Genomic DNA, 24,784 nt, shown 5'->3' with positions numbered 1-24,784 from the left:
AATATTTTTGACATCCCAAGGTGTTATGGGCATGATAATTCACTAGAAGCAAGGCTGCACAACTTTGGACCTCCAACTGTTGTTGGACTACGGCTTCCATCATCCCCAGCCACAGTGGCCAATAGTCAGGAATAATGGGAGTTGTAGGCCAGCATCTGCAGGACGGCTGAAGTTGTGCAGCCATGCACTAGAGGCATGAGAATGCATAGAAGAATCAGATGTTGAACCTCTGTGTAAGATAGAATTAACAGTTTCCAGTCTGTACTAAGTTATCCACGTCTGTGCTTTCTTTACAGTTGGAATTGTCCAACACGGCAATCCTTCACCAGATCCGGAGGGATCAAGTCACAGACACATGCCGAGCTAACAGCATGTCCAGCAGGAAGCGTCGTGTGCTGACACCCAATGACCTCAAACATTTGGTGGTGGATGAAGATCATGAATTGATATACTGCTATGTACCCAAAGTGGCCTGTACCAACTGGAAGAGAGTGATGATGGTCTTGACTGGTAGGGGCAAATACAGCGATCCCATGGAGATACCAGCAAATGAAGCACATGTCTCATCAAACTTGAAGACACTCAACCAGTACAGCATCCCAGAAATCAACCACCGCTTGAAAAACTACATGAAGTTCCTGTTTGTCCGCGAGCCTTTTGAGAGGCTTGTGTCAGCCTACAGAAACAAATTCACCCAGAAGTACAACACCTCTTTCCACAAGAGATATGGTACCAAAATTGTGAAACGCCAAAGGAAAAATGCTACCCAGGAGGCCCTGCATAAAGGCGATGATGTGAAATTTGAGGAGTTTGTGGCTTATCTCATAGACCCACACACTCAAAGGGAAGAACCGTTCAATGAACACTGGCAAACCGTCTACTCTCTCTGCCATCCCTGCCACATTCATTATGACCTCATAGGGAAATATGAGACACTGGAAGAGGATTCCAACTATGTCCTTCAGCTTGCAGGAGTAGGCAGCTATCTGAAGTTCCCCACCTATGCAAAGTCTACAAGAACTACTGATGAAATGACCACAGAGTTCTTCCAGAACATCAGCTCGGAGCACCAAACACAGCTGTATGAAGTCTATAAACTTGATTTTTTAATGTTCAATTATTCAATGCCAAGCTACCTGAAATTGGAATGAGGCGGAGAGCCCCCAAGAGAGAAATATAAAACCTGTTTTATTTAATATTTTTATTATTTGTCACAGTTACATATGAAGAATGGGTTGTTTTGTAAGTTAATATTTTTGTTTCTTTTTGAATGATGCTGCGAGCAGCATAGTCAAAATTTATTATTTAATTTGTCGGTAAGAAAGGACAGCTCTGTTTGCAGGGTAAGAAAACGGCGGCAACTGTAGCTCTAGATGTGACTAGTTACTGCTATGCTATTTGGAAAAAAGAAATGTCATTTGGGTCCTGATGAATTTTCTTTTCTTTTGCATTCTTCATCAATCCTAGTCTTTATGTTATTTATGCTTATTTAAAAACACAATTGATTTCATGTTAGAAGCTGAAATGCAACACTGTGTGGATGAAGAAAATGTTTCTTGTGCTCTCCTTCTGGGAATTTGCCTAGGTTCCTAATGACCCGTCATTAAAGAATGTTTAGTGATGAATATGTGAGAATAATTGGAAACCTTGGAGTGTGGCTGGGTTAACGCCCCCTTGGGGGTCCTCAGCTGAAATGTATTCTGAAGCCTCCTGAGGCTGTAGATCAGTGTAGAGCACCTGCTTTGCATGCAGAAGGTCCTAGGTTCAGTCTCTGGCATCTGCAGATAAGACTGGGAAAGAGCCCTCTCTTGAACCCTGGAGACCCACTGTCTATCAGTGGCTCATACTGAGCTAAATGGACTGATTGATTAAGGATAAGGCAATTTCCTAGGTTGCAATCTGTAAAACATGCTCCTCTGCCAACAATCTCACACAGAGGAAGGTCCAGAATTTAGCCACTGGTACTCAACATCACTTAGAACTTCACCCTAGTGGATATATTAAAATGTCACATGAACTCCCAGAATTCCAGGCAAGGAGAAAGAAAGAAGAGGAGCTCTGAGGGGTGAATTGCCTGGCTTAGCCTGTTCCATAAGAGATCAGCCCTATTCAAACCAGAAACTCCAGAGCATAACAGCCTCCCCTACCCCCATATGGGGCAATATACTCTTTGGGGGCAACTGGCTGACGAATACCCAAGCTTCTGCAGAAACTGGAAGGTAGTTCTCATAACCCCCCCAAGATACTCAGACTTGGTGTTGCTTCTGCAGTGAACCTGGAGAATGCCTGCTCCTTGAGATATCTTGCACCCGCTTTGCCCATTTCCTGGCTCTTTCCCATAGCCCTGTATCTCATGCCTGGTGTCCTCCCTTGCTCCCTGATGGTTCTGCCTTGAGAGCTGGCATCCCCAAAGGCAGAGGGAAAGAGAGAATTGACTCCTTATACCCTGCCCATCCCACACTGGAAACTTCCCCCAGAGGTTAGTCATTTTGCCTCCAGAGATATGACTGCTGGTTTCCGGTTAGGTTATGCAGGAATCTGAGGAACCATGGTCTAAACTGTGGCCAGTTTTAAAGGAGCCCATTACAAAGTGTCTGATATTAAATGACAGCAGGACCCTGAGTTTAGATGGGTCCCTGTGCTCTAGAATACCTACACAAAACAGAATACTCTGCAATGGAACAATTTTACCACAGTACCATCTGTGCTGCCAGTTCTGGTAGCCATCACTTTGAACGAGAAGGATATTGTACTTGAGGAAAACCTGTTAACTTTTCGGCCTTGGAAGGGAGAGCTAACGTTCATTTTTTAAAAAAAATATATATATACATACATAATATTTAAAGTCTGTGACTGAAAGAAATGTGAATGTATCCTGTAGAGAGAAACATCTCCAAATCTCTACTTGTTAATAGCATTTTTGTCTTTGTACTTTGGCATTCCCTTGTTTGACGTCAAGATGAATGAGTGACGACAATATGTGCATTGCCATCATAAATATGATTAGCCATCATATTCTTTAGAACTGAATGTTTAGTAAATTAATTGGTTAGATTGATCAAAAGGTTTTTAGCCAGTTTCACTAAAAAGTGTCCCTGATCAATTGGGTAGCAGATGTTTAAATGTTTAAATATGAATTCTAAACAGAGGTGCTGAGGAAAAAGCGGGGTGGCAGGCACCACCTGAGGAGACTCATTTCTTTTTCTTTTTGACACAGATCTTCTGAGGTGGTGCCTATTGCAATATGTGCATGCATCACTTAAAAACAATGAAAGAATGTGTTTTCCTACAGAACGAGTTATTCATATGCAGATTTAATCAATTAAAAGCTTACTAGGGATGTGCAGAACGTTGCATGCTTAATGTTCTGACTTGAAACCGCCTGTTTTGAGTATTTCAAGCTCTAAACAGAATGCCCTTCAAATGCTCTGTTTCAAGCTCGGAAAGGAACAACCCTGTTCCAAGTTGGAACATTGCGAGTGTTCATTTTGGAGGTCTGTTTTTCCTTTGCTGACTGGTTTTGGCACTGGTTTCCAACTGGCTTGCAATCTCCTTGCTTCTTGGTTGGCTTGTTATCATACATAAGAACAGCCCTGCTCGATCAGGCCCACGGCCCATCTAGTCCAGCATCCTGTTTCACACAGTGGCCCACCAGATGCCGCTGGAAGCCACAGACAGGAGGGCATGCCCTCTCTCCTGCCCAGGGGCATAGCAAGGTTGGAGTGGACCCAGAGACAAGATTTTAAAATGCCCCCCCCCCCACTGAAACTCAGCTCTTGAAGTAAAGAAATATTAAATGAGGCTGAATAGTGGTAACAAAAAGCATATATATATCTACTATGTGCCACAATAAAACATCATCCTAAATTTTTTTTTAAGGTTTTGTAAATTGTGGGCGATGATGCAAGTCATTTAATGGCACTAGAGAAAGACATGCTGTTCTGGTAGCTCCAGGTCTTAACACTCACATCAATTTCGAAGGATGAATACAACTGAAGGAAGCCTAGGCGGGTGCATGGCTGGGGGAGTCAGTCATGTGACTTGTCTCAGGGGGGGAGGCAAGGCAATGGGCCCCCAGACAACTGTCTCCCCTTGCCCTATTATAGTTACGCTCCTGCTCCTGCCATTACTCCCCTGCAACTGGTACTCAGAGGCACCCTGCCCTTGAGGCTGGAGGTGGCCCACAGCCCTCTGACTAGTAGCCGTTGATAGACCTCTCCTCCATGAAGTCATCCAAACCCCTCTTAAAGCCATCCAGGTTGTTGGCTGTCACCACATCCTGTGGCAGAGAGTTCCACAAGTGGAACACGCGTTGTGTGAAAAAGTACTTCCGTTTGTTGGTCCTAGACCTCCTGGCAATCAATTTCATGGAGTGACCCCTGGTTCTAGTGTTGTGTGAGAGGGAAAAGAATCTCTCTCTCTCCACTTTCTCCATGCCATGCATGATTTTATAGACCTCTGTCATGTCTCCCCGCAGTCGTCTTTTTTCTAAACTAAAAAGCCCCAGGTGTTGTAGTCTTGCCTCATAAGAAAGGTGCTCTAGGCCCCTGTTCATCTTGGTTGCCCTCTTCTGAACCTTCTCCAGTTCAACAATGTCCTTTTTAAGATGTGGTGACCAGAATTGTACGCAGTACTCCAAGTGTGGTCGCACCATAGTTTTGTATAAGGGCATTATAATGTTAGCCGTTTTATTTTCAATCCTCTTTCTAATGATCTCTAGCATGGAATTTGCCTTTTTCACAGCTGCCACACATTGAGTCGACACTTTCAACGAGCTGTCAACCACAACCCCAAGATCCCTCTCCTGGTCCGTCACTGACAGCTCGGATCCCATCAGTGTATACTTAAAGTTGGGGAGACAATTCAACTTGTCTGCCAAACCAGTCAGCAAGGGTCAGTCAAACCAGTCACCACCACCACCACATCTGTTGTTTACATACATTTAAAGACTCGGAGATTGGACCATTACTCTCCATCATTTTATCTAGTTTGGTCCTCAGTGTCCCATGTTCAGGATCAGATCAATGGAGTCTGAGAAAAAGTCAAAATTGATCAGGCTCTAGAAGACTACAAAGCAAACAATCCTCACCTAATACAATCATACTTTGGTAGCAGACTTACCATCTGTGATGCACACAACATGAATTAGCCTTGGATTTTTGTCATATTAGGTTACTTCTATGACAAAGAGTCCTCTTGCTAGGATTATGGTAGGAATGGCCAACTTGTGGACCAACACCCCTTTCCCATCACCACACTATTTCACACAGCTCTCCCATCACTCCAGCCCACAAGGAGCTTAGCCAGATAAAGTTGAACCACTCAGTCTGGCGCAATTGACTGGCAAACCACCCACCCTGTCCAGTGGGAAAGCATAGCTATTGTCCGTAGACTATGTGGATATTTAAGTCCACACCTGTTGCTGTTGGCGCCTACTTAGTCACATCATAATAATACCATTTTTATCATGCATTTCAAATGTTTAACACGCTGCACACCCAAATTTTGTTAGTCCTTAGGATAGGGAGGCCAAAGCTCCAGCATTCCAAGCCACCACTTGGGGCAACAACTTTTTAAGGGGAGGTGCTCCAAGGGCCAACAATGAGGTGGCTAAGGCACTGAACCCACCTGGCATTTACCTTCAGTGCAGAGTGGCCATGAAGGATAGCAGGTATGTGATAGCAGGTATGTGGTTAGTTCATGATCCCTTGACATGCCACAGCCAGTCTTGGGTTGGAACCTTCCAGCCCATGTTCTTCAGTCAAAATTACAGTAAAAGCTCTAATAATGGTAATCCAGTATCCAGTGTAACATAACAGATGATCTTGGAGCACACACCTCTTACCATAAGCCACCTGGTGCAGCGAAGGGTTTCAGGATGTAAGAGACTGCCTACAACTACTTCTATATACCCAAAGGTCCTTAGTCACATGGCAAACCAGACGTGAAACTGAGGGGTCTTTCAAACAAGTTGTGATCCAGCGGGTTGGTGGACGGGGGGGGGGGTGGTGGTGGTGGACAGGACTCCTGCCCTTGCAACAAATCAAAAACTCCTTAGAATATGCTCAGCTCCTTGGGCATGCCTAAAGTAGTGCTTCAGCTCCATTAGAGCTCCACCAGATCATGGAATGAAATAGCCCCATCATTAAGGACAATCATCTGAATTTTTTTTAAATGGTGGCTTGCATATTGCATGTTCCACAGAGAGAGAGAGAGATTACAGTCTCTGAAAACCACTTTGCTTTGTGGTATCCTCTTCAGCACTTAAACATAACTGGTCACCTTTGACAGTCATGAAGGCCTTTGCAGACACCAACCTTGGCACATTTGAAATAAAAGCATTTCTATCATGTGTTCTATTTCTTTTGGGGGGGGGTGTTTTCTATTTACTAGCCAGCCTGTTAACACTTTTACTAATGAATGTCGTTTCTTTTTCTTTCAATCCCCTTAATAATGCACCTAAGTCAAGTGTGATATAAGACTGCATCCCCTATAGGTAAGGCAATTTACTGGTAGCAGTTGTTCTGTGTACATTGTTTGTCTAAGACAGAGGATTGTGATAGAATGAGTAGATTATTGCCTAAGATTGGTTTCAAGCAGACAAGTATGCATAATTTATTCATTACACATAAGAGGAAAAAATCCACCATGTATTCTGACATACTGCTGTTAGTGAGCTAAATGAACAGCATTGCAGATGTCAGGTAGTTATTAATTTTGATTTTGATTTTTACTTACGAGATGCACAACTGATTGGGAAACCAGAGCACTATTTATGGCCCAGTACAGTGATTTTTTATCTACAAAGGTGTTCCAGTGAAAGAGAGGGAAGTACAGCCTGGGAAGAATAAATTGAATTCTTTTCTTTACAGTTCTCATCTGTCTTATTTACTGTGAGTGGAAGGGGAATAGAATTCTATTTCTCAGCAAGAGTGTGTTGATCAAGTACTTTTCAATTGTCAGCACACTACTCTAGACTGTCACGGCGGGTGGTGGTGGTGGATAGGTAGTTCAAATAAAGGGTTGACTTTTGTTGTCCTTTAAACAAAGCTCTATTATTTTGGGATTGGGGAGGGGTGCCCCCCACAAAGGGGGAGCAAAAACCAAGCCTTCTTTATAACTGAATCTTGCAACCAAATCATCCAAGTTCTCAAAGATTAGAGTAAAACAACCAGATCATATTTTGACTCTGTAGGCTGCTCGAGCTGGTTGCCTTCATATATACCTGTGTGTGTTTGTGTACACATGTGCACACAGATGCACACAGAGTGGCGTGAGATCCTCATCCCCTCTCCTGGGGCATGTGTTTGTGAATTAAACAGACGTGGTTAGACTGCAACTCCCATCATTCCTGTCCACAGTGGCCAAAGGCTAATGGTGAGATGTAAAAGAACCTTGAGCACTATGATCCTTAAACCACTTACTGTAGGCCAGGGATGGGCATAAAGTAGATTGGGATCAACTGGTAGATGACTTGATGATCTGTAGTAAATTGGCAATCGTTTCTGATTTCATAATGATAGGAATAACAAAAAGGCTTTTTTCTTCCTAAATTCTAAATCCTCATCAATAATCACTCAGATGTAGATTTGTATTTGGGTGTGCAGGTTTTCCCAGTGTGTGTCTCATGGGCAATAGGTAATTGGTTCCACTTTCCAATAATTGGTTTCCAACTATTTTATGCCTGGCTCTGGTTGGTCAACCTCATGATACTAGTAAAAAGCAAAGTAGATCCTGCAAGCCTTAAATCTTCCCGTGCCTTCTCTAGGTTATCTAAGTGGGCAGCTGTAGAAATAGCAGTTTGAATAAAGTGGGCAGTCCTGTTGTTTCCAATGTAAGGTATCTAAATGTTGCTGTATGTGATTTTTTTAAAAAGATCTCCTTCATGGACATATGTCTAATCTGCAAGGGTGTAATTCATTCCAAAATATGTGTACTTTTGTTTTGTCACTGCTACTTGGAAGGAAAGAGAACAGAAGGGGTTGGCTGGCTGACTGGTGAACTGAAGAATTGCTCATTGAAGTGAATTGGCTACTCAGGCTTTATTTGAAAGAAATTTTGTTTTCTGTGGCCATATTCACACGTAACGCAGAACCGCGGGACCAATGCACCCACAGTTTTGCACACACACACACACACACACACACACACACACACACACCTGCTCTGCTCTCCATTACATCCGAATTCGGACAGGAGACTCTTTGCATTCAGGGAGACAGCAGAGAGGAAGGGGAACTGAATGTGTAGGCTTCCTTCTTGCATGAAGAACAGCCCACACAGCCAGAGAGGAGGAGGAGCTTCCTCCCTCAACTCAAGTTACAGGGAACACAGCCTGCAGTGTAGAATTCGTATGTAACGCAGGCTGAGTTCAACCTCGGGTTGTGGTGGTGAGACTCACTACAACCCGAGGGTTCAAATTGCAGTTTGGAGAGCGAAACCTCAGGTTGCTCTCCATGCAAAACCAGAGTTTGGATGGGGTGTCCTGCATTTGGACGTACAAATTTGGCAAACTCTGGCCCCTTCAACTCTGGTTTAGCGTAACATGCGAATGCAGCCTGTGTGATCATGGAGATCCATAGCAAGTCTTACAGACTGTACTGTAAGTCTCCCCACCATCACCTTGTTTTCCATAGCTCAACTGTTGATTATTTTGCTTTTTAAAAATCCGTGATGGACTGTTTTCCCTCATGCCTCTCTACAAATGTACAAATAAGATATGAATGCTCAAGATTTATACTTAACAGTGTTTGTGATGTGTGCCCAGTTTTTAATAGCTTCTTTTTGTCTTTTCTAAAAAGGCAGTAAATTTTCTTTTCAAACCTGCATTCTCAAAATATAGGGTGGTGTTTCATTTCCGTTGTGGTTTTTTTTTTTTGTTTGTTTGTTTTTTGTTTGTTTTTGTTTTTTTAAGTAATGGCAGACAGCGGGGGTCAAATTGGGAGTGTGGTGCTGAGAAAAGGGGGGTTAAAACTTTTTCTTGCTCCATTTTCCTGGTTAAACCCACCTGGAAGCGGCTAATGCCCTATGGGGTAAAAAGTACAGATACCCATACTGAAGAGAGCTAGACATAAAAGTGAGAACGATGGGGGTGATGGAACTAGAAGATCCTTTCTCCTTCTAGCAATCTTCAATATCTCTTTGCCCTGGATCAAAGTTCCTTTTGTACGTCCATGTATTGTGCATACACCTGCCTGCAGGAAATATCTCTGTCTGCTCACACACAGGTGCTGGAAGCTACAGCATATTTAGCAGCCGAACTCCAAATTGAAAAGTTTTAAGAAATGTCAATTTACAGGGGCATAACGATAGGGGGGGGCAGGCAGGGCACGTGCCCTGGGTGCCACCCCGGCGGGTCATGTGGGGGGCACCAAAAAGTGGCTTCCCCCCACCCCACCCCCGATCGCCTGCCGAGTGTGGCAGCGGGCGTGCGGCGGTGATTTGGCAGTGGCGTGCGGTAGCGGGTCGCCCGCGGCCCACCGAGTGCAGCGGTGGCTGGCATGGTGGCAATGGGCTGTAGCGCGGCCCGAGCAGCGGCGGCGGATCGCCTGCCGAGGATGGAGTGCAGGCAGAGTGCGCAGGTGCGCCTGTGCAGTTGGGAAGTGACGCCAGGCCAGGAGGCAGGCTCGGCGTCACTCTGCCTGCACTCCGTTATAGAGGTCCCCCCCGCCTCCGCTGCATAACAAAAACTCACATCACTCTCCAGTTAATCCTGCTCATGCTGTGCCTTCTCAACAGACAGAACAGCTTTGCAAATAAGCCTTCAGAACTGACTGGTCCACGAGAAAATGCGATGGACCACCTTGTCCAGAATCACAGCCCCTTTTAAAGGAATTTTGATTGGGAGAGTGGCATGTTGGGAGTACAGACCGTAGGAGCCTGATCTTGCATCCAGAATTAAACAGAAGGATAGCAATGCAATACACAACGTGAATGTACCAGATTTGTTCTCTTTTGCAATAGAATCAGACTTGGGTCTGCACATGAACTATGAACAATTACAAGCTAAAATTGTCTCAGTAGGCCTATGCTTGCATCATGCTAAAAAATTAAGTGCTACTCTGATGACTCAACTTTCATGTTTAAGTTGTAGGATGTTTGAGGGGGAAATAAACTTAAGGCCTTCAGAGGTGGATATCAAACTAGAGAGGCCTACAGACACCTGCCCCCTTCACTACGTCAAATAGTTACTTCATGCAGTATTCATTTAGAATATATTGACACCAGAGCCTGCTTTCACCCCTCCCCCTTCACAAAAACCTTTTTCTGTCTGGTCGCCTGTAGACATTTCTAACTTGTGACAGATGAGCAAGTGAGTGGCCATTTATAATCCTGAGACAGGAGCTCAAGCACCCATCTCTTGTCTGCTCAGAGCTGCAGGCACACAAGGAACACAACCACAGGCAGAGGTTACTAATATTGGGGGATTGGTGTGTGTAAGAAAGATTAAGGTGCTCCTTTGCTGCAGGGTATTCAGCCACCTTTTGCCGAGCTGGTCCTTTTGTTTCCCAGCAGCCAAAAAGCCGTATTTTTCAGTATTGGGGGGGAAATGTGCACCATCTCCCTCTCCCCCGTTGCATGGATTGGGGAACAGGGAACTTGTATGGAATGCAGTGGTGATGATTTTATGGGTACTGACATCACTGATGATTAATGGTTCAACTCTCTTGAATTTTGGTACACTCTTGGCTGTAACATCAAGCAAGTGTAGTGTGGTCACCCTAAAGAGAACCTAAGGCGGTGTCTGAAGGGACAATCACATGTCGTGGTAGATTCAGATGTAGTGCTTTCTATAGTGTCTCCGCTGTGTTCACAAGGGTGGCTGACCCATCAGGTTGATGATAATTTCTAACTATTGAGACTGAGTGGCACAACAGGCCAAATTATGGTAGCTTCCAGATCAAGATTTCTAAGGCCCAGTTCAGACATGCAAGTTAACGGAAGTTAAGCATGGCCACGGTTTCAGTTCTTAACTGCAGATCACACTGCAGATATTCACCAAACTGTGGCCAGCCAAACTCCAGTTGAAGAAGAGGGGATCCCCTTCCTGCTGCCCAGCTTCCGCCTCTACGATGAGAGTTTGGAATAGGCATGAAAGCGAGGTTATAGCTGAGTCAGCATTCGGGCGTAACGCCTTGGTGGCAAAACCTCAGTTGTTGGCAGCGAACCTTAGCGATAACCAAAAGTTCCAGTTGGAGTTTGGCAAGGCAAACCGGAGTTAGCTTTTGGCCCATAATATGGTTTTGCGCATTTGGGCATACTGCCGTTACAACCTCGGCCAGCTATAACTGTGGTTATCCTATACGTCTGAACTGAGCCAAACTGTGGCTCATGAACTGAATAGGGTTACATTACCAGGGTACAATCGAGTTTGTGCTACAGACCTATGCATATTTAAGTCAGAAAGCTGACAGTGCAATTCTAGGCATGTTTGCTTGGAAGCAAACTTTAGTTCAATGGAGCTTACCCCCAAGGAAATGTGCAGAGGATTGACACCTGAGTTTAGTACCCATTAACGACTTTTGAAAATAACATCTGTGAGTTACATTATTTACTGATACAGCTATGGAACCACTGTCTGGTTTTTAACACCTCTAAATCAGTATAGTTCAAGAGTTCCACCAAACAGTGGGTTTCTCTGCTACCTACAGCACAGCTTGTAAGGGAAGCAAATATGCTCTCACCCTAGTGTTAGAAACCCTATGCCATTCTTGTTCTAGTCCTACCTCCCCCGACGCCAGCACCTAACCATCTTTCTCCCCTGACTGAACTCCATCTCTTATGAGCCCCCACAGGGCCCTGCAAGCCACCATGAGGCAGAGTATTGGACTAACAGGAAAAAGTGGCACCATCACTTGTGAGGTCACATGCCCTCTTTGCCTGGCATTAGTGTGCCATGATTTTGGCTGTGCCGGCAGCTGTTGGATTGCCCCATTTCCTCATAATATAGATTTATTCGCCCCCAACCACCAACAAGACATGCGATTTTCCTTACCGAACACTTATATTTAAATGCCTTTGATGTGCAGCGTGGTGATAAATGCACCCAAACATCAGCATTTCTTCAAAACCTTTTCAATGATTTAACCAAATGTTATCTCCTGCGACAGAAACATATGGCAATGCACAGAGCTTCTGCAAGCAAACTGACTCTCGATCTCTTACGGTTAACTGTAGAAAGCTGCACTACTTTCAGGTACAAAAAGGGAATGTCCTTAATATTACTCTTGTTACAGAGAGTGTTATTTTCTTACATGCATGAACAATACAAAATGTGTACATATAGTTTAACATCTATGTGGGGTTTAACTTTTGTTTTCTACCTATTTGTATGCAGTAGAAGGCTTGTTGTAGGAAAAGTATCTCTTCATATCCGAATACATGATTAATGGGGGGGGGGGGAGAGAAAATTATACATTGCCAACACAAATGTTAACTGCTCATGAATTGTTCCTTTACCAAAAAAAAAGCCATTCAAGCCTGATTATTTTTCTAAGTAACTTCAATTAAATTGAAGAAAGTAAATTAAACGTGTGTGTGTGTGTATTTGTTGGGTGTGCAATTTCCCAGATATTCCGTTTTTAAAAGGGAAATGACTAGTACGGAGGGACAGGATGATGGGCTAAGGCCAATTGGGCTTGTTCATTGGACAAGCAGGGACAAATATCCCTGGGCCCAGAGGGTCGGGTGGGCCCCAAGGGGCGCCCCAAGCAGGATGCTCTGCTGCTGCTCTGCCCCCTGCTGCCCCTACCCCCCTGCTGCTTCTTATCTTCGCCTCTGGGGGGTGGGGGTGAGCCAAGCGGGGTAGGCCACCCCTGTGGTGGCAGCAGCGGCATGCCCATGATGTCACGGGCACTGCACAGGTGCACAGGGCAGCTGGAGAGGCTCACCAGCCACAGCGCCCACCACTGCCACAGGAGGCAGGAGGAGGTAGGAGCAATGGTGGGGAGATGTTGGTTGCCCCACTCCTTGCGTCTGACGTCAAATGCAGGGGGCATGGCTTAGGATGCTGGGGCTCGCGCACACTTTGCGCATGCGAGGGGGGGGCCCTGCCCATATTTTGTCCCCTAGCGCCCAGGGGTCTTGCTATGCCCCTTACGTGTGCATCATGTTGTCATTGGCCAACATGATGCACAGTGTGCTGGTGTTGCTAGTTAAGTTCTGTTGCAGCACATGCTGTGTTACATAATTGTGCAAATGCATTTTGTGCAACCTGACCAGGGCTGACTTGTGTGCACAGCAACACCCTCCGATCAGTAACACCAACATTGTTTTGTGCATCATGTCAGTCACTATCTAAAAGTTGCTTGACAAAGCAAAATCTCTTCAAAGTAGGCCTTAACCATTTTAAGTGTATGCCTTTAAATGTGAAGTATGAAAGCAACAAGCACATGCTTTCAAGTGTGTGTGTGTCACACAGGGACCTTTGTCAGGGGAGCCCAGATTGGCTGCAGTTCCTTGTTGAGTATCAACTTGTCCCCAATCCTGCTATTGTTGGCGAGGGGTTAGTTAGTTAGTAAGTTAGTTATTACAAATCTATCCAAGGATCCCAGAGAGTGTATATGGTTGTGTTTATCTCTTCAACAACCCTGTGAGGTAGATTAGGCTGAGAGATAAGTGACTGGCCCGGAATCACCCAGCGAGTTCTATGGCTGAGTGGGAATTTGAACTCGGGTATCCTCGGTCCTAGTCCAGCATTCTAACCACCACACTACACGGACTTTATTGAAACCTTCTTACTGAAAGCACTGCAGTATAGATAGCTTGCACCCCCAGCTATCCAATTACAATTTTTATGTGCTTTCAGGTTTACACCTACTGGCTGACATCGCAACTACTGTATTTATCCAGATCCAAGATGAGATCCCACCCACCAATTTGTTCCAGTTAAATAATTGTGGAGTGTGTGTGTGGTCATCTTAAATTCAGACTCTTTTCTTTTGGTAAATACAGGTATAACATGTATTGAACATCTATATTTAAGGCATCTTAAATTCAAAGTCACCTATTCAGGTAAATATGGCTAATGTACTCAAGGAAATCCCATTGAAATTGAAATTATTAGGCATGTCCAACTCCTTGTAATTTCAACAGGCTTGCCTGCAGCTCTTAGAGTGCTCTGTTTCCTCACAAAATAGATGTATTCCCCATCACCACTGCAATCACCCCTCCCCCCCAAAAAAACCCACGTGATTTCCCTAATTTAGTTAGGATGTCACCATTTTTCGAGATCTAGAAAGTCGTACATATGAGCAAATTTGTTTACACATGGAAATCTTCTTAGCTGGATTGGAAGTTAAGTGGCCAGTTGAGATTTGCCTCTGTTAAAGTGGTCCTTAGTCATCTCCAGTCACAAGAATTGTTCTTCTAGACAAATTCATGGAGGACAGGTCTATCAGGGACTACTAGTCTGGTGACTATAGGCCACCTTCAGCCTCGGAGGCATGATACCTTTCAATACCAGATGCAGGGGAGCAACAGCAAGATAGAGAGCATACCCCCACCTCTCGCCTGTAGGCTTCTCAGAAGCATCTAATGGGCCAATTTGTGAAACAGGATGCTGGATTAGAAAGGCCTTGGGACTGATCCAGGAGGGCCGGTCTTATGCTCAGTATCTTACTGAGTTCACGTTCATTTTTTCTCATCAAATCTCTGCTTGTGTCTACCCCACTCTGTCAAATGTCAGACTGTAAACTTTTTGGGGCAGGATCTGTTGTTGTTTTTCTTCTGCACCATAAAGTGCCATGGAAATTGGAAGCACAGTGTTAAAGTAACCAGTGTACATGAACATAGGGAGCTACCATATACCGAGTCAGACCATTGGTCTATCCAGCTCAGTATTGTCTACACAGACTGGCAGCGGCTTCTACAAGGTTGCAGGCAGGCATCTCTCTCAGCCCTATCTTGGAGATGTCAGGGAGGGAACTTGGAACCTAGATGCTCTTCCCAGAGCAGCTCCATCCCCTAAGGGGAATATCTTAGAGTGCTCACCCATTCAAATGCAACCAGGGCAGACCCTGCTTAGCTAAGGTGGCAACTCATGCTTGCTACAAGACCCTCTAACCACTACATTGTACTCTGCATGCAAATGTAAGCATAGATCTCAAGGGTGTGTGATGAAGGACATTGTCATGAAGAGTGCAGATTCCTGGCCTACATAAACAGCAGCATCCTGTGGGCATTTTGTGCTTCTGTGTGCTTCATGCTTCTGCGTGTCCCTAAGGCAACATTTGAGTGTTTGCGCAAGAGCACTCTTGAGAGAAAATCGTTCAATGGAGGTGTGAGCATATGGCCATTGGAAGTAATGGCCAAAGGCCACTATGGCCAGAGATGATGTGCGATGTAGTCCAACAACAGCAGCTAGAGACCCACATTTGAGAACCCCTGGCCTATGAAGTATACATTGGTCATCACACACACACACACTTATGCACAAACCCTTCAAACACAATCCTCACATTGATTGGCAATGACTTTCATATCTGATGCACAACATGTACCTTGTCCTGATAGACAAGAGGAGCATCATTTGCAGCCAGAGTTGGAACATGCGCACCAGTTGGGTATCAGGCTACAGACACACATTTCAATTAATCATGTGTGCCAACCTTCATTAAAATGTTCTTTAGTCTGCAGGAGCACAAGTGGAGTGTTATTAGATGGGGTGTCAATGATAAGAGGGTTACAGCTGAATAAAAGCATATTGAGACAAGAGTGGTATTAAAGCTGCAATATCCTCTTCACTCAGGCCTGTTGCACCTCCTTCCTTATAGGTTGGACAGGTAGCTGCCACAGGTGCATTTCAAATAAAGAATATATATATATATATATATATATATATATATATATATATATATATATATATATATCTACACACACATGCCATTTCCCAGCACATACTCCCTCCCTCTCTCCCCATCATGTTGTTAAAAGCTGAAAATTCCACTCCACACACGAATGTTCCCAAGATTCTGTCACATACTGTTATCACAGTCCTATGTACTGTATACTTACACAGGAGTGAGCCCCATTCACTTCAATGCGATGTGATGCACAGAATTGTGTCATGACAACTACAAAAAAGGGCAACCAAAATAACCAGAGGATTGGAACACCACCTTGGAACTTTACCTTCTTTAGGAAAGAAGAGGTTAGGAGGCCTTTATGGCTGACCAGTTTGGGAAGCAGGATGCTGGACTAAATGGATGTTTGGTCTGATCCAGTGAATTTGAGAGGACAAAGGGAAATTAGCTACCATCTGTAACATCGCTGAGAGCAGGTGGGTGGAGGTACTGGAACTCTGTGGCAACAGTGATATTCTCTCTCTGTGTGTGGGGGTGGGGGTTAGAACAAAAAGAGCAGGAAATGTATCATCTTGAAAAGCACTCCCTCAAGGTAGCCACAAGCTATTCTGCTACTGAGGGGGAAAGCTGTGTCAAACACTTTTGTTTCCTTACTAGCTATTTCACAGCTTTGTGTTTCTGAGGGAGCAGGGGTGTGACAAGGAGCTGGGACTGAGCACCTTGGCCCCCATCCCGGTTCATTAAGACTAGCCGCTCCTGGGTTGCAGAAGCAGCAGGTGTGTGCAGGCCTCCCTGCTCACAACAATGGGGAAACCTGTGGAAATGATCCTTCCAGCATCGCTGCTTCCGAACAGCATCTGGGCTGCCGTAAAAGCCCACAGCAACCCCAGGCACAGACTAACAGAGCTAGAATGCTGCACGTCATGTCAGCCACTGTCCAAGCATTCTCTACCTACCTTATTTAATACAACCATCTTTCCAAAGTTTTAAACCATTTCTCTTTCTTCCTGGTGTATGGATTAGATCCCCCACCACCACCTTGAGATAAATTATCAAGTTAAATAGATGAATCTCATTTATATTCCAAACTCTGATTGCAGTTTACAATGTCACACACACAATCTCCCACAAACTCCACAAACTTGTCACACACACAAACTCTCACCTTCTCTTTTCTGCCCCCACCCCACCCCCACCTGTTCTCAGTGTAACGGAGAGCAAGTGCTGAATAAATCTGTATTTGTGGGGACAAAATAAACAACCACTGATAGGGTTATTCAGTTGTTTCATATATTTTTATCCCACCCTTCCTCCAAGGAGTTCAGGACAGCGCACATAGTTCTCTATTTCCATTCTTATGATCCTCACAACGACCTTGTGAGGTAGGTTATGCTGAGATTAAATGACTGGCTCACAATCACCTATGAGCTTCATGACTGAGTGGCGGATGGAAGCCAGGTCTCTCTGCTTCTAATCTAGCATTTGATCCATTCCCAATACAGTTTGCAGATTAAAAAATAAAATCTAGCTGTTTTCATGAATTCTCAGTGTTATTACCAACACTGAAATTTCAACAGAATGGGTAAAAAACAGTCCATATAATTAGAATTAAAAAATAAATAAGTAGGAAGACTTACATGTCTATACTGTATACGTGCGTTTGCATGTGTCCAGCATTGTTATGACCTTAACCAATAAATGAAAATGGAAAAAATACATAATCGATCCTGTTGGAAGTACGAGATGCTTACCTCGACTCTGGGAGGCTGTGCCAGCAATGGAATAGGTTTTAAGACTGCCTGACATTTAAATCGCCCTGGTAAGCCCCACCCATAATGCATTCCTTTCCTTATCTGTTCTTGACTGTTCTATGCGGGAAAGGGCAAGGCATTCTCAGAGGCTGAACTCTGCTCGTACTTATCTTCATAAGTGAAAATGGTAATTTATAAATGTTCCTGCCATGCCTGAGTTATTGCTACATTTGTCTTCAATCAAATGGAGCCTCATAACAGCCTGGCCATCTTGTATTAAATGTACATTATTACTCTGGTAGAAAAACGTTATTATAGCAAATGCAATAAGCTTTTATGTGCAATTTGTATCACTGAAGGTGGTTTTAAAAATAAATTTTAGTTTTGCAATACAGAAAAAATAAAATAAGGACTTTGCTGATTGGATTCCTCCCCGCCCCCAGGAAATAAAAGTCTAGCTGCCTAAAAGATGGAAATGAAATGAAATGACATTCAGACAAGGGGAATAATAATAGTGCAGAAATATTAGAGTGTGTTTCAGATATAGCAAATTTACAAGACTGGACCAGCAACTAAGTGTTGCAGTGGCCTGGTGTGCAAGTGTTACCTGAGCCTGTGCTGGAGCATGGGGAGCGGGGAGGGTGAAGGCAAGAATTGCTCCTCTAACTTAGGTCTTACTTCATAGGAAACTTCCATTTTTTTCTGATTTCAGGATATTTTGATTGAAGGGTGGGGATTGCTGCTCAGTCCTTGACTCCCAGCTCCTTTTCAAATATTGTGAACCACCTAGGGACTCTTTTGTATGGGACAATATATAAATGCCCCATTGTGTGTGTGTGTGTGTGTGTACACACACTAACTTACTTACTTAGAACCCCTTTCCCCTCATATACAAAGCTGTGAAATAGCTAGCGAGAAAACAAAAGCATTTTAGAAAACTTTCCACTTCACTTGTGTCTTGTGAGAGTGTTCTTCAAGATGATAAATTTCCTGCTTTTTATTCTAGCCCTCCTCACCCTCACCACTTGCCACAGAGTTCCATTACCTCCACCCACCTGCTTTTCTGTAAACTGTTAGCTCTTAACTGTCTAATCTCATGAATATTCCATCCCATTGATAAACATGGGGACAGTTTAAGGGAGCCCAAGACCTCACAGTTTTCTTCTTCAGGTTTTTTTGGAACACTGGTATGTCTGTAGGTCAGCCTGAGTCTGCTGGTACCTTCCACTTGCCCACAAGCACTCCAGTTATCCATCCATAAGGAATCCAAATTTCAACACTTGCAGAAAAATAATATAGATTTGACCCCTGATCTATGGACTTTATGCTATACCTAACAATAGAATAATAAAACTGGGAAGGAAATCCAGCCTTATCGAACCTACTCAACTTCTGATTTCCTTGACTTAGGCACATTTTTGCATCAAATCTTTGTAGAGGTAGGTGTATATTCATGTAGGAAATCATATGTGCTGCCTCAGCTTATCAAACCACCAAATCATGTGGCCGTACTCTCTCTCTCTCTACACACACACACACACACACACGTCCTCTTGGTATACTGGAATAAACATATGCACATGAAAATATAATTTGGCATACAGACTGCCAACAATCCAAGAGATGACCATGATGTCTCAAGAATTATCTTGGACAGCTTCCTCTATTACTGTTTCATAATTATGGGCCAGCCTAGTCCCTTCTGCTCCACACATGCACTTGCCCTCTACCCTCTCGCCCCCTGGCAGCATACATGGGAGGGCTGCACACACCAACTGGCACATATAGAGGCCAGGCTGAGTCAGATCTTCAGAACGGCCCAAGATTTTCTGCCCCCGCCCGTGAGAAACCATTTCCTTCAGCTTCAATCCATTCCTTTTGCCCTCCTTTCCCTTCACCACTGTAGCAAGCCAGATATTTGAAAATGGCCAGTGTTTCCCATTGTTATCCTCCGGACACTCATCAACGTTTTCCCTAATGGGGCAAATGGCAGCTTTGAAGGGGATTCAAGTCAGGAAATCAGTGTGGGGGCAAAGCCACCCCCCCCTTTGCGGTGCTGCAGGTGGTTCAGATGGGGGGGGGGCTCCGACTTCTGCTTCCTGAATGGAGGTGGGAGTGGGGGACGGGGGAACCCTTGCAGAGTCCCATTTAAAGAAGTAGAAATGTCGGTTCTATCAGTTTGGAAGGTGGGATGTTTCCGGATTGAGAAAAGTTAGATGGATATTTACTGTGGGCTTGCCAATCGTGGCTTATATGCCCGTAGCGTAAGGTGAGCAGCGAGCTGCTGCGGGGCTCTAAAACACACAGCCACGCTGCTGCACAAGAGGGCAGACCTGAGACTGCTGCCTCTAGCATGATCTTCCATTCATTGCACAGGACTTCTATTGGACTAATTGTGCACAAGCCAGCAGTCCTGGCACTGCACTCTTGCACAGCAGTGTGGCTCCATGTTCTAGAGGCCCACAGTGGTGCAGATGTATCGGGCACTGCCCACATTATGCTGTGGGGTAGCCCGTGGAAACAGGATGGGGAACTAGAGTAACCCTTGGTCTGATCCAGCAGGGCTTTTCTTCTATTTTACCTGCTGACCAGTGCAGAAGTACCATGACTACCCCAGTGACAACCAAAAGTCAGGTTTTAGTACCTTACATATCCTCAGAAGTGCTCCAGTCTGTGTGGTACCTGGAGGATGAAGATTAAGGTGATGAAATGATTGGGTTGGATATTTGATTATTCCAACATTATGATGACTCTTTGACCTGGCAGGACTATTTCAAGGATATCTCGAGCAGTCCAATTAACTAACGTTTCACAGCAGAATTTGCAAGAAATTAATAGGTGCTGTTGGATTAGTCTCTGTACAAAACTGAAGTAATGTTCCTGTAAGGATGCCATAAAAGCTGCATGTCACTTCTCCATTTCCATTTCCAGAGCCCTAACATTTCCCAAGAGTGCATATTAATTGTGATGATGATGCATGTTCCAGTGATGGAGTTGTAGTCTATTAAAACATTAATATAATGCAATAATATCTTAGTTGAGAAGGTGTTTAAATATTTAAGACCTGTAAATATTTAAAGTACAATTTTAATACCAAACCACCAAACCTGATCTGCTCCCTATATTGTCTGCATGTTTTAACACCTTATATTGTTTTATCATTTTGCCGGAGAACACTGAGGCAATTGACTTGCTGTCCTAATATTCCTCAAGACCTTGAAAAACCAAATAGACATGTAGGGTATAGCAAAGGGAGAGGGCACCAGGAACTATGGTCACCCTATCATTCTTGTCATTGAACCTTTGGTTGCCACACCATCCAAGCCAAACTGGGATGGTGACAGAAACAGGGGGAGACAGAAATATATTACTATAATTCTTAGAGGGTTTAAAATCAGAAAGAGACAACCAAACAAATAATATCTACCAAAGCAAGGCCTTCTGTTGGCTTTTAAAACAGTATTCTTCATATTACAGTTCTATGAGATTCACTTTATGCATACTGCCTATGAATCATTTCAGGTATTTATATTTTCTTCTGCTTATGGCTTAAAGGAAAGTGAACAATTTTTAGTCTGATCTGGAGAGTACTGAGAACATTTTAGGTCCAGGCACAAGCAAAATTTAAATAGTACACATACACTGAATGAAGAGTCTTCCATTAAAAACAGACAAATTTTTATTATTTTTTTCCTTTGGAGCTTTAGGGTTTGGTTCCAAAGACCTTTAATGTTCCATAGCTGCTTCAAACCTTAAATCATAATTCCATATGAAGGTAGCTCAATTGAATTAAACTTAATTGCTTCTAGATCTATATTCTGAAATAAAAAGGATTTCAAGTTATCACCAACTGTGTTTTAAAACAAAATGAATAGATGTGTTATTCACAACACTACAGACAGGGTACCATTTTGAAAAATGCTAATATAGCTAACAAGTGGAACAAGGAAGTCTAGAAAGGCAGCCCAATTCTCCTTCACAATTCTGAAATCTTATTCTATGTGCAATTCTTCCAGCAACAAGGCAGTCAGTAATAATTATGCATTAAAAAAAATCAGATATCTGGTCAAAGGTCTCAGTTACAAAGCCAAACAGCTGCCAATACCTTGAATTTCTATGGAAATGAGGATACTTAGCAGTTAAGCCTGTATTTGTTTCTGTTACTTTGGCTCTATCAATGACAATAAATGAAAAGAGAGACCTCATGCATGGACATAGGTGCCAAATTTTGAAATAATTCTGCTAAGCCAATTCACGCAACTTGGGTGTATATAATGGGACTAATCTTGTGCATAATTCCTGTAAGTTACCATGAAACTCGTATGGTCTCATTGGAGGTTTGGAGGAGGGGGAACTGCACAACCATGATTTGAGATATTGTTTTATTTGTGGAATATATTAATCTCCTTTCTGCCTGAAAGGCACACAAGGCAGTGTACAACTCAAAACAAACCATAAAACAACAATAATCAGGCAAAGACTTAAGTACTCATGGGCTGCAGGACAGCTCTTCACAGATCTTCCCCTTAAACCAACTACATAATTCCCAAATCACAGTTACATGATCAGCAACAAACACTTTAAAGTTCAGACATGTCAAGCAGCCTTCCTGCCCCCAGGAGCAAATCCTATTGAAATGATCAGCAATAAGTCACAGTAAGCATTGCAGGGTGCTTTCCAGATTACCCACAGCAACTGTGGTAAAATGCCTCGGATTGGCAGGATCGAATTGAAAACAATCCCCAGAATCTACAATGGAAAATACAGCTACTTTTTTGCAACTGACATACAACATTATAGCACTAAATTGCAGTGATAAAATAAAAATAAAAAGGCATCAGAAATGTGAATGGCACCTTGCTGTCAGTGCAGGGACTGCGGCGTCACAACACAGGAAGTACGGAAGCACACTTAGCAGATATGTTGTGACACTGTTGTAGGGGTTAATCTGGAAAGCACCCAGGAGTGAAATTTGCATGGTTAGAGTGTTTCATCAGGGAAGTGCTTAAAGAAGTTTTAAAAAGTAATACCTTTTAAGTGCTCATGGAACGATGTGGACATGTGTTGGTAGTTGTGTTGCTCCTCACTGATATATACGAAGCCCTCGTTTTTCACAGGGTGCGGGGTGCAGTATGTTCTCGGCTACCACCACGAACGCAGAAAACTGCGATGATTGAAACCTTGAGGATCTACTGAGTACTGAGGAACCTAATCCTATCATTCCCACAGGCACAAGGTTTCAATTATCACGGTTTCGGCATTGACGCCCCGCAATCATGGATACTGGGTATATACAGCCTCACTGCAAATAGCTGAAACTACTAATGGAGAACCCACAAAAATGAGGTCCCCTGCATTATAGTTGCCACTGGCTACAGACAATAATCAACAGATGCTTATGACACCTGCATCACCATGTTCAACAAAGGACTGATGCACTGACTCAGGTGGGCACAGGGAATCATATTTTTTCAACAGCAAAGCATTCACTGGCTTGAATGCTGAGAAAATGATGTTTCTTCACAACAGCAGAACTACATTTGAGGAAGATGTCTGGATCCTCTGCAACACCAGAACAGAAACTGCACTCAGTCCACATTAAAACAATAATTTAGAAAAGCCCTTTAAATTTCCACTGGCACATAGTAAGAATCCCACTGGTTGTGAGTATAGTAGCACTGGCAGACTGAACTCAAGCTTTCCTTCTTTTAAATAATATTTCTTTTGGGGGGAAAAATGCGTGCACACATCACTTGTCTCGTCAGGAGATATATTTCAGTTTTTCCATAACTGGGAAAACTAGGAGAGGAGAGCTGGTCTTATGGTAGCAAGCATGACTTGTCCCCTTAGCTAAGCAGGATCTACCCTGGTTGCATTTGAATGGGAGACCACATGTGAGCATTGTAAGATATTCCCCTTAGGGGATGGAGCTGCTATGGGAAGAGCATCTAGGTTCCAAGTTCCCTCCCTGGCATCTCCAAGATAGGGCTGAGGGAGATTACTGCCTGCAACCTTGGAGAAGCCACTGCCAGTCAGTGTAGACAATACTGAGCTAGATGGACCAATGGTCTGACTCAGTATATGGCAGCTTCCTATGCTTCTATGTAACTGATTATTAATCTCCTCTTACTCCCGACTTTTATTTCTCTCAACAGCCCTGATTTCCTATACCTTATACAATAAATTGCAAAACATTTTATAATCGTACCCTCATACCTTTTGAAATAAAAGCTTATGATATCATTAATGTCCATGCGATAGTACTGAAAGTATCATCTGTTAGAAATGTGTTACTCGTTTCCAGCTAATTAAATTAGTTTTTAGAATAGAAGTTGCTTTATTTTGCTCACCCACAACTAAAAAGGCTTGCTGAATACCCTGTGGAATGTCTTGCTTGAACTTTTTTTTTCTTAATTACATGCACAATATAGTCCTTTCTCTCCCTACTATTTAACTAATGTGTCCAATTCCAAGAGATTTAGCTACAACAAGAAATATCTGAGTTTGTGAACCTTTTATATTGTGGAAATTAAAATGCACAGCTAGGCTGTCAGCTGAAATGCAACCCAAATTGTTATGAAGATAGATGCACTGATGGTTTAATCACATTATTTACTGTCCATCCATTACATTTTTAGGTGGTTGTTTGTTTTGGCACAATGGCCCACCTTTCTCCTCCTGTGGTCAGAAGATGTTAACAGCCACACTCGCAGCATAAAAATGTTAAAAGCCTATCCTTCCACTTCTGTCTCTTATTTTTAAAAAGTTAAGGCCATTTAATATCAGTGCCAACACTATTACCAAAATCAAATTGAGCAAGTGTCTTGAGATCCTTTCGGTGATAAAACAAGTGGTCGTCTCCCGTTTGTCTTCTCCATCTAATGGCATCAGCTAGTATGCATGTCTGAATTATTAGTCTCCTACATCACCATCTCTGTCACCAATGAGCCACAGAAAGTGAAAACTCATTGCAAGTAAGGCAGTTCCAAGAAGATCTCCCAGTGCAGTGAGATACGGGATGGAAAAACTGTCTGGATCTTTCCCTTTTTTCCAGAAGTGATGCACCATCCAGTCAGCAATCCACAACAGTATAAAGACCTAGGAGAGAACAACAAAACATGGTCTAGATAATAACATGTATACCGACTAGAACCGCCCCCTCTCCTATAATTACTACTAATTTATTTGAATATGTCAGTAAGTTCCTTTTTCTATATTATTTTGCAAGGA

The 24,784-nt window shown here is 43.4% G+C and overlaps 2 protein-coding genes across 7 annotated transcripts in view; one reads left to right on the top strand and one right to left on the bottom strand.

Annotated features, from left to right (window-relative positions):
• The window catches only part of SLC41A2 (solute carrier family 41 member 2), a 107,479-nt gene that overhangs the window by 17,254 nt on the left and 65,441 nt on the right, over positions 1-24,784 (bottom strand). Inside the window, exon 11 of one of the 2 annotated variants that reach the window (XM_053255491.1) lies at positions 21,216-24,652. The exons of the other annotated variant lie outside the window; for it this stretch is intronic. Coding sequence (XP_053111466.1) covers positions 24,467-24,652 — 186 coding nt within the window. The 3' untranslated portion in view covers positions 21,216-24,466. Of the gene's footprint in view, positions 1-21,215; positions 24,653-24,784 lie in introns of those variants that run through there. 2 annotated transcript variants of the gene reach the window in all.
• The window catches only part of CHST11 (carbohydrate sulfotransferase 11), a 321,489-nt gene that overhangs the window by 287,741 nt on the left and 8,964 nt on the right, over positions 1-24,784 (top strand). For 2 of the 5 annotated variants that reach the window (XM_053255495.1, XM_053255494.1), the window contains exon 3: positions 297-1,625. In XM_053255495.1, coding sequence (XP_053111470.1) covers positions 297-1,151 — 855 coding nt within the window. In that variant the 3' untranslated portion in view covers positions 1,152-1,625. Of the gene's footprint in view, positions 1-296; positions 1,626-6,464; positions 6,497-12,110; positions 12,531-13,807; positions 13,971-24,784 lie in introns of those variants that run through there. The other 3 variants (XM_053255496.1, XM_053255498.1, XM_053255497.1) reach the window with 3 other exon arrangements.

This window comes from Hemicordylus capensis, chromosome 5 (assembly GCF_027244095.1).
Source record: "Hemicordylus capensis ecotype Gifberg chromosome 5, rHemCap1.1.pri, whole genome shotgun sequence".
Classification (NCBI taxonomy): domain Eukaryota; kingdom Metazoa; phylum Chordata; class Lepidosauria; order Squamata; family Cordylidae; genus Hemicordylus; species Hemicordylus capensis.
Note: the sequence above shows the minus strand (reverse complement) of the source record. Positions and strands in the feature narration are given on the sequence as shown.